General features: G+C 40.3%; 1 protein-coding gene across 6 annotated transcripts; it reads left to right on the top strand.

Annotated features, from left to right (window-relative positions):
- The first annotated feature begins 7046 nt into the window (after positions 1-7046).
- exoc1 (exocyst complex component 1) lies at positions 7047-17102 on the top strand. Of its 6 annotated transcripts, XM_069150676.1 has the most exons (21): positions 7047-7131; positions 8545-8682; positions 8787-8917; positions 9020-9179; positions 9498-9515; positions 10207-10394; positions 10523-10750; positions 10973-11105; positions 11215-11324; positions 11945-12013; positions 12628-12774; positions 13488-13596; positions 14186-14230; positions 14595-14758; positions 14842-14955; positions 15175-15254; positions 15369-15597; positions 15741-15924; positions 16035-16234; positions 16347-16541; positions 16652-17102. In XM_069150676.1, the coding sequence occupies exons 2-21, from the start codon at positions 8559-8561 to the stop codon at positions 16802-16804; spliced, it is 2781 nt and encodes a 926-aa protein (XP_069006777.1). In that variant the 5' UTR covers positions 7047-7131; positions 8545-8558; the 3' UTR covers positions 16805-17102. The 6 variants fall into 6 exon arrangements, with proteins under 6 accessions (XP_069006777.1, XP_069006778.1, XP_069006780.1 ...); XM_069150677.1 differs by lacking the exon at positions 9498-9515; XM_069150679.1 differs by lacking the exon at positions 11945-12013.
- Position 17103: the final 1 nt, after the last annotated feature.

Genomic DNA, 17103 nt, shown 5'->3' with positions numbered 1-17103 from the left:
ATTTGTTAAACACATCCAAATTTCTTAATTTAGAGACAAAGTTTTTTACACAGTTAATTAATTAAATGCTATGTTACAGAATAAAAGAATATCGTGATTTCACAACCTCTCAGCCCCCATCTTGAGTTCTACGTTCTAACAGATTTCTACGGTCTAACATTTCTACGTTCTAAAAGATTTATACGTTCTAACACAGTGTAGGGTTTAATTATTTAATTTGTCTCACTTATTTCAACCTGATATGTTTGTGTCATCAGAAGCTTTTATTTAATCTGCCGCCTCTCAGTATTGAGTTTGGTAAAGTTTTGTTTGTTGACGTCATGACTTAAATGTCATTAAAAAAAAACATGAGAGTCAGAAATGGGTTGATAGAGCTTGCCCTGTCTTTTATATACAGTCAATGGCCTGTATACATTCACGTGGTCCAATTAGAGGCAGTAAGGGAAAACATGATAATAGATGAAACAGAAAATAAGTTGACAGGTTTTTGCATCTTTGCAGCTCTTACATGTAGACAGAATTGAAGACATATTGCTCTAACCCACTAACCCACTGGAGTTGATCAGTTTTATCTTACGAGTAATGAACTAAGGAGGCGATGGCTTAACTATTGTTTTTATTCACTCTTATTTAAGTTTAACGTCACAAAATTAAATGATGGCTTTTCTTATGCCTTGGTCTGTCAGCACCGCAGAGTTAAGTCCAGTCCAGTCCACTAATTCATCCCTTAAACCAAAACTAGGACAACTGCTTTTCGTGCCGATAATAGGACTATAATAGGAGTTTAAAAAGAATTGCAGACAAAATGAAGAGAACACAGGGTGAGACACCAAAATAAATAAATGTTAAAGTCCTTGCTGAAGACACATTTAAACAAGAATATGTTACTAAAGTGCTAATTTTCTTTGTACTGCTGATACACTTTAATTCACTAGTTTTGCTCTCTCTGTGTGACCCTCTCCGAACTCTGCGTTCATCCCTACCTCCTGACATCCAGTAATCTTCTCTTCTGTGCGGGAAGTGTGTCACTTACTGTATTTTAATGACCATGTAACCTACAACGCTGAATCCTAACACTCACTGGACTTTCCGATTATATCCCACCTGTGGGAGCACGTCCATGGCGACAGGAGTTTAAAAGGGTTGCTTGCTTGGCATCCACAAATTAAATGCTTACATATAAAATACAATCTGAGATAGTCTTCAGAGCTTTTCAAGTTAAATTCAGTTGTACCGTGGTGTGTTTTTGTTTGTCCCAATTTCCTTTGTATCTACAGGAATGTTTATACAATTGATAATTTGAGTATTGGCTAGCATGTAAAACATAAATCTAAGATTTATAAAAATGTTTAGGTAAAAAAAAAAACAACGACATCACACCATAAAAAGTTAATAGTTTTTCCCCATAAAGGAATTTCAGTGTAAGTTAATACAAAGGTAAAAACATTACGTTACAGTGTAGAACAAATATCATTGCATTTCATACGTCAATAATAACCAAGATGGCATCCCATTTCCTTTGTTTTATCTTTAAAGTCGTTATGTATTGGACATAACTCCAGTTCTATGAGTATTTGAGCACATCTCAAATAGAGTCAAAATTCCACTATACACTCATGTCAAGTCAGAATACGTGGGGGCTTAACGGAGAAAGAACAGATAGTTAACCAACCTAACCTTACAAAACTTGGATTCCCCCAACACAAAGTGGAGCACAAAGAGATTGCACAGAGATTTGAATAATTGGGGCCTGTTAGTTGGGGGTGCAGTGGGGTTGCCAGTGATTTCATCATGGGGACTGCAGCCCGTCTCTTGGGGGCACCCTTGAATTAGAGGGGTGACATAAACAAACAGTTTACTGACTTTTTTTGTTTCACAATACCTGAAATTCCCAAACTTTTTTTTTTTGTGTGTGTGTCCGGAGGCCACATAAACAATCAGAAGAGCACTCCTGATATACACACACGTGCACACTTTAAATTACATGATTACTTTAAAACAAAATCGCGCACATGATTGACCCTCGTAACAAGCAAAGAGCTCTACATGGAGCATTGCTCATGTAATAGCGGCTCTCATGCTTACTTCACTTTGGATGGCTAGCCTGTTCTTCTTTATGTTTAATTTGGCAGTGATGAGCAAAGACCTCATCTTGGTAAGTTGCTCACCGCTGTGTTGCACCTACAGGGTGTTTATTTGTATTTCTGCAGTCAGGTGTCACTATCCTTATGTACTTCTTCCAAAATTTAACTGTGAAAGCCACACGATGGGAGTCGAGAGAGATTACCAAAACAGAGGCACGAGGGCACTTGAGTGTTTGAAGAGGAGACAGGTATATTTCAGTTTGCTGTTGGAGGCTCAGAAATTTAAAAGCTAAACTAAACAAGAAGTTGAATTTTGGTCAGCCTCGATATGCAGATTGATTTATTTGTGTGTACACTGACATTATGGATCAACATCAACCCTGATGAGGCCTTCTTCAAGCCTGCAGAAAATGCCATCCAGATAGCAACTCAAACGTTTCTGATTCCTAACAGGAATGGAAAATGCTATCTGCCTTTAATCAGCAGTGTGAATGTCAAATGTAGATTACATAGATGCAATCACCCTCCCCTGACGCTGCGGCATCAGTGTGTTATTCATTATTGTTTGCAAGTCACATCTGCATGTCATCTGCCGTGCATGTCACTGGGGCTCCCTCATCGACGGAGTGGCCCCCTGACACGACAAGTTCATTCACCTGCAGGCCCCTGTTTGTTTCCCTCCCCTAAATCAACTCTGAGTGAATAAATGCAGCATCTTAATGCTTCATTTAAACACACTAAACACGTTTTCAGTTTGCAGTGAGCTTGAAGTTATTGTTTTTACCCCGGCGTCACTCTGTCGTAGCAACATCAACGTCAGCACTGACTACTGATCTTTGACATTCACAAAAAAATATAGACATAAGTACCAGAACAGCCAAAGCCGTGGGTGAATCATGGAAAGCACAACATGAGGCGAAACAGAAATGTTGAAGAAAAATAATGGCAGTGTGTGTGAGTGTGGGTCTAGTTTGTAATATGTGTGGATATGTGTGCCGTTTAGATGTCCTGTACATTGCACATACAGGGCTGAAAATATAAATTATTTCTATGTACATACTCGCCCAAAGACATGCGTTAGTCATCTTTCTTCAATTATATAGTATGAAGAAAACAGTTGCAATAGCAATTTCAATTGATAAGGGTGTGGACTTCTTTTAAAGAAAGTGGTGTGATATAAAACTCATTCACTTTAAAGAGAGTAACATATTTTCTTGTCAGATCAAACATGTTTTTTATGTATCATGATGACTTGTATCAGTTGTTTTGGCCATAAAAACATAAAGTATATTTCATTTTTTTCTGTAGGCAGATAAATATATTATCCTTTGTTTATTTCCATACCAAAGCCATTTGAATTTTATGAAACTTCTCATGTTTGTACAAAATATAACAACATATATAGATGTCCATCACTCCAAAGACATGCTAAAGGGCACTATAGAGACCTACTATATGATTTACACACCCCACTCTGATGCCTGAATAATGTATGATCTTTGCTGTTGTTGCAACCTGGAAATATGAGGCAGAGCTGATGATACATAACAAGTGATGAAAACAGAAATGTGGACACGCACATCATGGATTTTGGACATATTTTGAGATATCTCCATCGCAGTGCCTGGCTCCGAAGCTTGCGTCACACGCAGAGAAGCAGTGAGTTTAACTGGTGGTGACAGTAGATGCCACATTCACCAGCTGGGAAATGCAGCGTTGTCTCCGCACAATAACTTTCAACTCAGACATTGTACCTCAAGGCATTGTCGGAAGATCACTTGTTAATCCTCGATTCTCATTTCCATCACATATCTGACTCACCGTGTTGACATTCGGCTGACTCATTTATTGGTTTGCTCAAAATGTCTTTGAGGCCTCTGTGGACTTTTTGCTCTAAACCTCAGCCAGGTATCATTATTATTGTTGAAAAACATGCATCAGTACACCACTGACAACAACAGGCAGTCAGGACTGATATTATGTGCATAAACACAACACATAAACCATGAAACTGGGTATGTACAGAAATAAGCCCTATTCTGTAGCTTAACAATGCCACCTGGTGTCTCTCAAAAGAGAATGTTTGTAATGACATGACATTTAGGCATCATCTCACAGGGTGATACAACAACAGCAAGGGACCGAACATTTTACAGGCTAAAAATGTAAAATTTAATAACTACATTTTGTCTGTGTATGTATCTGCATCTATGCTCCGATACACTTCTGCTTTAAAAAAGGCCAACTTTTGTGACTTTCTTCAGTTCCTGTAAAACCTACTTTTGCAAACTCAAATGTAACCAAACTTGGTGCACATATTCGGATTCATTCAAATGCTACAAAAATTGACACAGACTTTGGATACAAGATATAATTTTCAAACAGGTTAAGTTTGTTCAAACAGTGAGCCTGCAGTGACATTAAATATCTTCCTATAATGTGTGCTGAATGCACAACATTTTTTTATTTCCCCAAACTTTTGCTCAAAATTCACCAACATATTTGGAGATACACGTGACATCATTCCAATGATATGTGAATTTTTTCAGCGTTTTATCACCAACAGTTTGACTTTCAGAAGCGTTTTAAGTGTGGACAACAAAAACTACTCCAAACTTCACAAATCCATCCATCATCTATGGGGAAATTTTTAAACAATTTTCAGGCGGGACACAACCTCTGAACCTTCCTTTCTGAGAGGCGACAGTGCGAACCACTACACCACCAATCTGCTTTATTACTAAATCTTGCCCCATTAAACAATATTAAAATTAAAATTTCTAGCCATTTCACATTCCACACTTCAAAAGATTACAATAAATCACCCCCTGTGGACGACAGAGCTGAATTTCTTTCAGAACATCCTCTTCATCGTCAAAAGTTTGGCTCAGTGCAACCTATGGTCAATTCAGAAGTCCGTCACTGTATTTGTTGAAATATGCTAAATTACTCAACATGTATAACTCCACAAATCTTTATACAAATGCCACCAAAACTGACGCAGACATTCTTTGGACTGGATATATCATTTTCAAAAGGGGTACTGGTTGGTGAAATGGTGAGCCTGAAATGTTAAATATCTTCCTGTAAATTGTACTGTATGCAGATACAGGTGTGATCCACCTTTTCCAGCAGAAAACAAACTGTTTGACTCTTTGTACCTGCGACTGTGTTCACTAGGTGAAGTGAATCTTCGTCATAACAAACCTCCGTCTGCCTCCACGTGCTCCTCTGCACGGCTGCAGTACTGCACTGTGTGAACTCTGTTTCCTGTTCCACTTTCTCTGCCGCTGTTTGTTCTTCAACGAAGATAGATACAACTGAAAAACATAAACTCAAAAACAAATGGTGTAAACACCCCCAAAAGGTGCAAAAGCAATACTCTTAAAAAAATAAAATAAATAACAACATTACTCAAACAATAAACTTTTGTAGCTTTCAGAGACCTCAAGTCACAGCAAAGAGGTGCGAAAAACAATTATAAAATAAGTAGAATTCAGACTCTGTTGGTTATTTGTAAACTGAGCAAATTATAATATTCACCTAAATGTGTTAAACTCAGACCCTCATGGATTATTCGTTAGAGTTCATTGTTCAAACAGGATTTATTTCATTCTGATCATTGTGGCACAGTCAGTTGGGCTCTTTCCCATGATGAGATTCTTGTCCCGCTTTAAACAAACTTACAGAATATTAAATGGTATTTTCTTAAGTCCATATTACAATTATAGAAACTGATTTTAGACACTTGATTGTGAAAATGGTTTTTAAAATCAGCTTTATTGTTGTTTATACTTCTGAAAAGATTCAACTTTTTTTTTTATTTTTTTACCATTTATGCTTGTGAATTATTCACATTTTATTTCATATTCACCAATTTCTTGGATTTCTGTCTGAACCACCAAAAACTTTATCCCCCAAAATCCCATTAATACATTTAAAATTGTATTTTTACTTTTACATGAGATAATGTAGCGAACCTCAGTTACTGTTAATTGCCTGAGGGTGGCAGCAGAGGACAATTTGTATAATGATAGACATGTTCACTTTAAAAAACGTTAAATTGGAAAGTTTAACTACCCCAAACAAAGACTACGACTCAGCTTGTGTTAGCAACAAGGTTTATAATTTGTAAGATTTATCTTTCTGTCTCTCTTGATCTTGCTGTGACATGATAGTCAAGTGTTTTGGTTGCACGCCCTCTCAGCAGTAGATCCCTGTTTCAATAGCAGTCTGGTCTGACCCATCTTGCTTGTATTTTGTACTTGAATTTTGGTTCCATTCTTGCTTTTCCTGCAGACGCAGTGTGAACTGTGTGTATGTGCAAGCCTTTATGTACCCTTTTAAATTCTGGTCGATAAATACAATTAGAAGCAGGTGGACGTTTATGTTCTGGAACATCGTTAAGATTTAATTATGTATGATATCCTGCATCCTGCATCCCGCACCCGACCACAGAAATAACTATTTGAAATGAGAGATTGCAGTGCAATAAAAAAAAGTGCAGGTTGATGGGGGGGGGGGGGGGGGGGGGGGGGAATGGTGATTTTACCCATTCAAAAATTAAATCTATATAACACCATGAAGTGTGCAAAAAGTGAACGAACTCTCTGTATTCATGATATTGGTTTAAAAAATAAACCACACAACTGAATCTATGTCGTATTTAAAATGAACTTTGTCCTGATGTTGTTTTTCTCAACATTTGTTTAAGTTATTAGTCTTTTCCAGGACCGCCTTCCTCTCACACAGTTGCAGCCTGTCGGGATCTCAAGGACGTTTCTTTGTGGATCAAACCTGTGACCTCCAGCCTCTTCTCTGACGTTAACGAGCACACTGCTGCGTTCAAAGGAAACTCGCGAGTTAAAAAAATAAAATAAAAAATAAAATAAAAAATCTTCGACTAAAACACCTGAAGAAATGAAACGCAGCATCGCATCGTTGTCGGGTGGACCATTGAAGACGTCACTGTCACGTGACAGCTCCGTCCGAGGACCAGGAAGTGGGAGGGCTGCTGGTTTAGCAGGGCTGGTGGACTGAAAACAAGGTAAACAAGCTACTTGTGATGTATTTTTTATTTTGTTTTGTTTTGATAAAACTGACGGCGTTGTAATTAATTACTGCTTGAACGTAGTCGCACTCTTTGCCCGGCTCGTGGGAGTATCGTAAGTGATGCTAACATGAACTAGCTCTGTCAAGCTATCGGACAGAGAGAGAACCGGTGGGGTGAAGAAAGGCCTCCGAGGGCTGCACAGCTGACGGGCTGCTGGCCTGAAGGACATTTTAGGTTGATGTCCTTACACTTGTCCGGATGGGTTTCTTTGGATAGACTCGTCTGAAAGTCCATTACGAGAATTATGTCGATGGTGTTTTGAAATGGTTAAATACCAAGTAGTGGAGAAGAAAGATATGTATAAGATAAATGGCAATAATCACAATCATAAGCACCTGTTATGTTTGACAGCATGCATCAGAGTATTGATTAACCCGATCATTGTTTTCTTGGTTGATCGATTCGTTGATTTGGTCTTTAATGTGTCAGAAATGTTAACCTGTGTTTTCCAAAGCAGATAGTGCAGCCTAAGATGTCTTGTTTTCTCCCGACCACCAGTTCACAACCAAAACATATTCAATACATTATCATGGAGGACTAACGCAACCAGAAAACATTCATTCATTCAACCATTAACCTATTTAGATCTAAAAAAAAAAAAAAAAATCATTGAGAGCATGCTCTCATTTTCAGTGATGTTAAGAGAACAGTTTAGAAGAGAATAAAAACACATAGACAACAAAAACAAGTAGACAAACAACAAAAAACATGTTTAAAGACCATTACATTAAAGGGCAGAGTGTTTATTATTGTAGTGTTAAACTGACCTATAGAGATATGTTTGTGTGAAGTTTAATGTGCATTGCAAGTTGTTCTAAGTGTGAGCAGCACAGACGCTGAGGACAGTTTCCCAAATTCAGTATTTGCTGGCGGTATTTCGAGCTTCAGCCAACCACTTGAATACTGACTGTAGGACCGATTTAATAAGAAAGTGATGGCAAGCTGCCATTAAGGGATTTATAAATGGATAAAAATCAGTTTCTGTCTACTGTTGGAGATGGCCACTTAACCTTTTGGTACAGGATGTAATGATGAGTGAAATAGCTGTCACCAATAATAAATCTTATGGCTGAGTGATGAAATGAGTCTGAGAGTGGAGGCAGAGCCGCGTCTATAGATACCATCTATACCATCGCCATAATTCAAAAACGACAAGAGGACATTTCTTACTGAACATTGGAAAATTAGCTGTGTCTGTATAAACATCCAATTTCTTTTCGTAAGATCCAGGAATAAGAGAATTGTTTTATGAAAAAAATCTCCCCAAACATGTAACTGATTATTAAATTAGTGTGGAAATCATTTTCTGTCAATCCATCTAATCAATTAATGGACTAATTGTTCCAGGTCTAGCATCCACCATGACAGCCATCAAGCATGCTCTCCAGAGGGACATCTTCACACCCAATGACGAGCGTCTCCTCGGCATTGTTAATGTCTGCAAGGCAGGAAAGAAGAAGAAGAACTGCTTCCTGTGTGCTACAGGTACTTGGTGTAATCACAGAACCGGCTGTAAAGCACTATTCATGAAAAAAAAAAAAGCAAAATGCTTTTGAAATTATCTGCTTTTTTTTTCTCTCTTCTTCCAGTTACCACAGAGAGGCCTGTACAAGTTAAAGTGGTCAAGGTGAAAAAGTCTGACAAAGGAGACTTCTACAAGCGACAGCAGACCTGGGAGCTCCGAGACCTGACGGAAGTAGACGCCAAAGATGCAAGCAAGGTCAGAGACACCGTGTTATTACCTGTTAAGTTATTATGAAAATCCTCTTTATCCCCCAGTCAGGACAAATACTCTCTTTGTTTTTAACTCTTGTGGTTTTAGGAGAATCCTGAATTTGACCTTCACTTTGAGAAGGTGTACCGGTGGCTGGCCAGCAGTACAGCTGAGAAAAACTCCTTCATCTCCTGCATTTGGAAGCTGAACCAGCGTTACCTGAGGAAGAAGGTGGAGTTTGTGAATGTCAGTTCTCAGCTGCTGGAAGGTGTGTAAACTCTCTGCTCTCTTAGCCCCTCCTGTGACGGCATGCCTCTGCCCATGATTTGACTATATTTGTTTAAGGGCATGTCTTTTTCTCTCAAACCAGTAGTAGTGTTGACCCTGCACATGTTTTAAGGTTTTATAATTTAGTCCAGAAGGGAGAATCTCTCCTGGATTTTTGTTGATTTCATTTATTAATAGCACGTGTTTAAAAAAAAAAAAAAAAAATCCGCCTCTTCTTTGTGTCCTGGTTTGTGGTATGCTTTTCTGTGTTAAATTCTTCTTTATTCTCACTTTTCTCTCTTAAACTTTCTCTGGCCAGAACTTCCTAAAGCGGAAGGTTGGTAGGACTTAACTTCCCCCTCTTCACTCCTCTCCATTGTATTTTCATGACCTCAAACCACCATTCTCATTAGAGACTCTCACCTCCTTAAAGCTCCTGCTGTTTGAACTGTGTCGTTAAATATGAATGGGCATGTTTAATTCTAGTAATTATAACGCACATTTAGATCGTGTTTGTACTTCACTTTTTTCTTTTTTTTTTACTTGTCCATTCCACTTTAATTCATCGGATTATTTACTGCTGGCCTAATTAATGTATCCTGTATCTTGTTTGACCCACACTTATAGCCCATATTGTTTCCAATCAATCCAGAGCAAAGTAAAGTACAGTTGCTTGTTCAGTTTTACAGATTATTGATTTAGTTATTTTATCAGGCATAGCTAAATCTTATGAACATACACTATTAAGAAGGTAGGCGTACTTATTATTATTTAACATCATGCCACTGCCTAAGATTGTTTTTCATTTCGTGTTCATACAATCCCATCACTGGTAGTAAATAAGTACAATTTTACAGGAAAAACAATGCGAACCCTCCAACTTACTGAGTGTAACTGTGTCTGTAGTTGTCCTGTTAAGAAGTGCATAAAACCCGATTCTGAGTGTGAAGATACCAGGACGTGTCTGGAAGTGTTGCGCTCGTATTTATGGCTCGCACCAACTCTGTCATCTCTTTTCATGGCTTTAGAGTCCGTGCCGAGCGGTGAGAGCCAGAGCGTTGCCGGGGGCGATGAGGATGCGCTGGACGACTACCAGGAGCTCAGCACGCGTGAAGAGCAGGACATCGAGGGCATGATGGAGATGTGCGAGTACGCCATCTCCAATGCCGAGGCGTTCGCGGAGAAGCTCTTCAAGGAGCTGCAGGTCTTAGACGGGGTGAGTAAAGAAACCTCACAGTCTTTATGTTAGAAACTGGCCTGCGAGGTACAACATACAACATTTCTTTAAAGTGCTGTTTCTACCTCAGTGATTACTAACCTCTCTTTATCTGTTTATATTTTAAGGCCAACATTCAGTCCATCATGGCGTCGGAGAAGCAGGTGAACATCCTGATGCAGCTGCTGGATGAGGCGCTGTCAGAGGTGGACACCATCGAGGGAAAGCTGAGCAGCTATGAGGAGATGCTGCAGAGCGTCAAGGAGCAGATGGACCAGATCTCCCAGAGCAACCGCCTCATCCAGATCAGCAACACCAACAACGGAAAACTGTTGGACGAGATCCAGTTCCTGGTGGTTAGGAACACATTTTAATGCCTTCTATTGTATTTTCTCCTAATTAAGTAGCAGACTGAAGGCCTCAGCAGATCTGAAGAAGAGTATCAGAACTTAAAAATAGTTTGGTGTGCATAAGCCTGATTTAGAAAATGGATATTCTTACCGTCAAACACAGAAGTGTGAAGGATGAAGGAATACAAAATTTAAGGTGCGATGACTGGTTTGTCTTTCCTTGTGTAGAACTACATGGACTTGTCCAAGGGACACATCAGGGCCTTGCAGGAGGGAGACCTGACCTCTCCTAAAGGTATCGAAGCCTGCATCAACGCCTCCGAAGCTCTTCTGCAGTGCATGAATGTGGCCCTGCGACCAGGTTAGTTTCCACATGAAACATCATCAATCACTGATCGGCTAAATCAGCCGGTGGCTGTTTTTCAAAGCAGCTCAGCAAATGAAAATTGTGGTCATTTTTCTTTCCGTAGGCCACGACAAGCTGATGGCCGTGAAGCAGCAGCAGCTCCTGTTCGCTGAGCTCCGAGACACCTTCGCTCGCCGCCTCACCAATCACCTCAATAATGTGTTTGTTCACCAGGTAACAGGCTCGCTATTCTTACAACATGCTTGTTCAGCATTTAGTCAGCATTGCTCTCCTTTCTATGATGCAAGCTGAGCTGGTGGGTTATTCAGTATAATCTTTTGAGGGTAGATTTTCTGCAGCTGTGCATTTTCTGATTCCGAAAATTACAAAATCAAATCTGATCTGATAAAGAAATAATCCTCAAAATCCTTTGACTGTACTAATCTGTGGAATTAAACAGGCTGGGCTCTTAATTTAAAATAAATATTTGATGTTTTGTACTTGTTTTAGCTGGACTCTAAAGCTGCAAAATAATACAGCCTTAAGTAGATATTTGTTTCCTAATAATTTCTAAAATTTTATGCATCTGATTATGACATCAGAAGTCATGGGACCAGATGTAAGAGTCTGACTTTGTGTTGTCCTCACAACATTGTGCTGCAAAATGAAGGGCCGTAGTCTCTTCTGCTCTTTTCCAGGCTCTTTCTCTTCCCCCTCATGAACTTCCTGTTTAGCTGAGGCTCTGTTCCTGGGCTTCCCTGTGTCGTTTCCTTCCAGCTGTGTCCCTCCTATTCTTGTCTCCCCTGTGTTGCTCAGTCTGAAACATCCCACTCTGCTCTCTGTCTCTGTGTCAGTTCAACCACTTCAGTCACTTCAAAATGACCATCCCTCAGTTCTATAGGTCCTCCTGTCTGTCACTTCCAGTGAGTACCCTCACAGCAACCCCCCCTCCCACGCTAACGTTTGACCTCCCACATCTCACTCCAACGCCATGAGACCTCAGGCTTTCCACCACAGTGCATTATTTACTGCATGGGATATGTTTCTAACCATGTAACATCTCTCATCTGATGTCAGAGCTGAAGAGGCACCGTCCATCTTTCTCCTCCTTCACCAACTGTCTCGGCTCGGGGCTTTTTTTTGGTTTGGGTGCTAACATGGCTCTCATATCATGAAATGCTGTGCCTGTCTGCTCTGCGTGCATGTCTTATAGTAAAAGTAGTAGAGACTGAACAAGCTAACAATGAGGGGGAGTGAGGAGAACGTCATTGTGGCAGTAAAAGAGATGCGTTTCAGTAAGTTGCGCCGGGAATGAGGTGGATTTGGAGTTTTAAAAATTCCCAGATTGTTTATCATCCGGACTCGCGGTAAACTGAGGTAACACATCCTCTGCAGATGATTGAGATGGGAAGCAAGCTAAATCTTCTTGACGTGTGCTGTGGTCATGTGTATACAGAAAGATGCAGTGAACCTTCTCCTGTAAGATACTCTTGTTTTGAATATATTCCTGATTATTTTTCTTCACTCTGTTCCTCAGGGCCACGACCAGAGCTCCACCCTGTCACAGCACACTGAGCTGACCCTGCCCAAACACAGCCCCCTCCACAGGGACCTACTGCGCTACGCCAAGCTCATGGAGTGGCTGAAGAACACCCACAGGGAGAAGTACGAGGGCCTGTCAAGGGTCAGTGATATTCTCCTACAAAATTACTGTTAAAGCTGTCATTTCAATCTTAGCTACTGTGGTAACAGCAAGTGCGGTTTACTAGAACAGCAAACCCTCCTTGAGCACCTACTTTGACATAAATACAGTGGTATTATAATAAAGTTTAATGCTTTTAAAGTATTAAAGCATTGAAAAGGGTTTGCACTACCTTAATACAGCTGTTGTATAAAATAAGGGTGTGCCATATTATATTGTTCATGATAGTATTGTCATCATTTTTAATTTGGAAAATAAAATTCATATTGTGATGATGGCAATACTCCGATTTACATGCAGCAACAACAAACATGGCAGAAATGGCTTTAATGCTGATATATAAAACAAGAACACCTATTTTGTTACAAATTTATGTTCCTGAAATTAATAATAAACCAGAATTTGTTTTTTTTATATTGGCAAGATTATCTTTATTGCAGAAATACTCTGAAATATCGTGAAATTGTCTTATGGTCGTATCGCAGTAAGCAGTGAGGCAGGATTATGCTTTAACAGTTTCCTGTGAATCACTTCTTTGCCTGCAAACTGTTCAGATCAAGGGTCTCCAACCAGTATATTGCGATCAAAGTAATAAACATATTTTCCAAAAATGTCAAACTATTCCTTTAATACTTCCTTGATACGTAGTGTTTTGTACCTTTTTACATCTTAACAGAGGTCATCTCTTTTTTCAGACCTATGTTGATTACATGAGCCGGCTATATGAGCGTGAAATCAAAGACTTCTTTGAGGTTGCCAAGATAAAGATGGCGGGTACATCCAAAGAGGCGAAGGGCAAGTTTGGTAAGAGAATGATTTACAGAGCTGCTGACATTAAACGTGTTTCTTTTGTGCAGTTAATGTGCAATGATGTGTTATTAGGAGTTTTCAGTGATATCATCTGTTGTCTTCTAAACTCACTGCGTCTCTCGATTATTTTGTCCGTTGTGTTAATATTGCACACAGAAATTCATATAATATTCATGTATAAACAAACAAACAAACAAGGTTTCATTCCTTTACAGCCTTTTCTGCATCACATTAAAGTCCTGCTTCCTGTTTTATCTTCCAATAATGTCTCCTTTTCCCTTTGCACAGGGACTTTACATGCTCACTTCTCAATATTTAAAATGTGAATAGGACCCTTGTTTGAGCTTTGGGGTTTGGCAGAATTATGGGACTCTTCTTTCTGCACTCTGTTTTAGCTTTTCCTTCTGAAAACAAAAAAATAAGAGTTTGTTTTCCAAAGGTTTGTCCAAGCTAAATGCACGTCGAGCATATATGTAACTTTGTACAGCTAACATCTAGCCTCACCTTCCCTCCCTCCCATGCTGCATGTTTTAAACCTTAACCTCTGTCTGTCTTTGATGCCTGCCTTTCTAACTGGCTGCAGCCACGCTTCCGCGGAAAGAGAGTGCACTCAAACAGGAAACAGAAAGTAAGTATGACATTTGAATGGAGCTATTCCACTGTTGTGCTTTTCGTCACTGTGCCCTTCATAACTGCACTAAAAAAAAACAACTTTGCTCAAATCCCTTCGCTGCTCTGATATGTAACCCTACAACCGAGTACCTGGTTGGTTTGTGCTAAACCCTCACAGTGCTGTTTAAAGCATCATCACATATCCTGAATCTCTGCTGAATGCCAAAAAAGCTAACATATACCTTATTTCTGATTATTTGATTGCTCCTTCCTTCTTCTTTTTTTTAAGTGTCATAATTGACCTGCATTAGCCTGTAGTTTCTCTCATTCTCACTGAACACATGGCATGAAGTCACACAGTATTTGTCATGCTGTACTAGGCCTCCATGGCAGCTCTGGGAAGCTGACAGGCTCGACCTCGAGTCTGAACAAGCTGACAGTGCAGGGCCCCAACAGCCGGCGTTCCCAGTCCTCATCCCTGCTGGACATGGGAAACATGTCCGCCTCTGACCTGGACGTGGCTGACAGGACCAAGTTTGACAAGGTGACAAGTGCCAGAGATTGAATTAAACATTTTTAATGTGGAAAATGTGTGCACAACTAAATGGAGGGTGTTTGTCTCTGCAGATATTTGAGCAGGTCCTCAGTGAGCTGGAGCCTCTCTGTCTTGCCGAACAAGACTTCATCAGCAAGTTCTTTAAGCTGCAGCAGCACCAGACAGTTACTCCCCCTCTGGCACAGGTACAGCTGTGATCACATACTGGAAAACGCTGTGGCACAGAGATCAAATAGCATCTTAGTGAATTATGACCGTTTACTTTATGTCTGGAACTAGAACATTACTCTCCCCTGAAAGCATGGATTAATATGCTGGCGTGTTTTCAGTCACAGCACGATTTATTTCTACATCAGCAGATGTTTGTTTATATTTGTCATATTTTATGTCTGTTGTCATGTCAGCCAGAAACAGAGGACACAGATGGAAGCACGGCATCTAGAATGCCTCCCCAGGCAGAACACAGACACTCCTTGTCATCAGAGTGAGTACTTGCCGATCGCTGGGAACATTTATGATGTAGATACGAACCAGCTCCGCATCAAAAAAAAAAAAAAAAATTTATATTGTTCTTGTTCGCTTCTTTTCCTGACGACAGGAAAGACATGGTGCGGCTCATGATGAATAAAATCTTCCAGAGCATCGAGACAGAGCTCAACAGCCTCATCGCTCTGGGTGACAAGATTGACAGCTTCCACTCTCTGTACATGCTGGTCAAGATGAGTCACCATGTGTGGACAGCTGAGAACGTTGACCCGGCCTCGTACCTCAGCACTACTTTGGGAAATGTGCTGGTCACTGTTAAGAGGAACTTTGACAAATGCATTGTGAGTAGAGCCTATAGGATGAGGAAAATACTAGTTTCTATGAAATGGAAATAGCATGCTTGGTTTTCACTGTTTTTGTAATGACGCTCCTAAATTAAAGTACGGTTAAGGTCTGCATATTTAAATCGGTCTTTTTGTTACAGTCTGGTCAGATCAGACAGATGGAGGAGGTGAAGATTTCAAAGAAAAGCAAAGTTGGCATCCTGCCTTTCGTCACCGGGTTTGAGGAGTTTGCTGAACTGGCTGAAACAATCTTCCGTAACGCCGAGCGCCGAGGGGACCTGGACAAAGCTTATGTCAAACTTATCAGGGCCGTCTTCATGAACGGTGAGAGACTACCTGTCGTCCGAAAGAAAACAAATACTGATTGGCAATGAGTGATGTGATATTTATATGATGCTATGAAACAATGTTCTGAATGTGGATTGTCTTTTTAGTGGAGAAAGTAGCCAATGAAAGCCAGAAGACGCCGCGGGACGTTGTGATGATGGAGAACTTCCACCATATATATTCTACACTGTCCCGCCTAAAGATTTCCTGCCTGGACGCAGAGAGGCGAGAGGCCAAGCATAAATACACAGAGCATCTGCAGTCATATGTCATCAACTCTCTAGGCCAACCTCTGGAAAAACTCAATGTAAGAAGAGTCATCATTTAGAGTAATCACAGTATGTAGTCATGTTTGTTGTCCTGGGGAGAGATCTGCAGGATGTAAGAGTTGGTTTCATAAATTGTTATCTGTCTCGCAGCATTTCTTTGAAGGGGTTGAAGCTCGTGTAGCCCAGGGCGTACGTGAGGAGGAGGTGAGCTACCAGCTGGCCTTCAACAAGCAAGAGCTGCGCAAAGTTATCAAAGAGTACCCGGGCAAAGAGGTGAAAAAGGGCCTCGACAACCTTTACAAGAAGGTGGACAAACACCTGTGTGAGGAAGAAAGTCTGCTACAGGTGAGACATTTGTAGTTTTATGCGATGAAACTTTACAGTTCAGCAGCGTCCTTTAAATCCCTCCTCCTGTTTCTGTACCGTTGCACTTTCTTATTATTCTACTCCACCAGGTGGTGTGGCACTCCATGCAAGACGAGTTCATCCGGCAGTACAAGCACTTTGAAGATCTGATAGGCAGATGCTATCCTGGATCTGGGATCACCATGGAGTTCACCATCCAGGACATGCTGGAGTACTTCTCCAGTATTGCTCAGTCTCATTAGTGTCGCTGCTATGCACTGTTCCTTAATGATTCATTACTGCCTCACACTGGCCGAATATACAATAGCAACTCACAAAGCTACCCTGCCACTAAAATAAGGAACATTTCCTCTGTGTGTATGTGTGTTTTAATGAAAGGGATTTGTACAGTGGACAGAGGTGCGGCTATTGCTGCATGTGCGCGCCTGTTTCTTTTGAGATTCAACAAGTCTGCTCTACATACTTAATTGTTTGTTATATTTTTGTTATTTCTTCATGCCATATGTACATAATAAATTTCCAGTTGCATCTCCCCTCCAAT

This window comes from Embiotoca jacksoni, unplaced genomic scaffold (genome assembly GCF_022577435.1).
Source record: "Embiotoca jacksoni isolate LCO1_2020_lvr unplaced genomic scaffold, fEmbJac1.0.p SCAF_16, whole genome shotgun sequence".
Taxonomy (NCBI): domain Eukaryota; kingdom Metazoa; phylum Chordata; class Actinopteri; family Embiotocidae; genus Embiotoca; species Embiotoca jacksoni.
The sequence above is the reverse complement of the archived record's forward strand: the minus strand, read 5'-3'. Positions and strand labels throughout refer to the sequence as shown.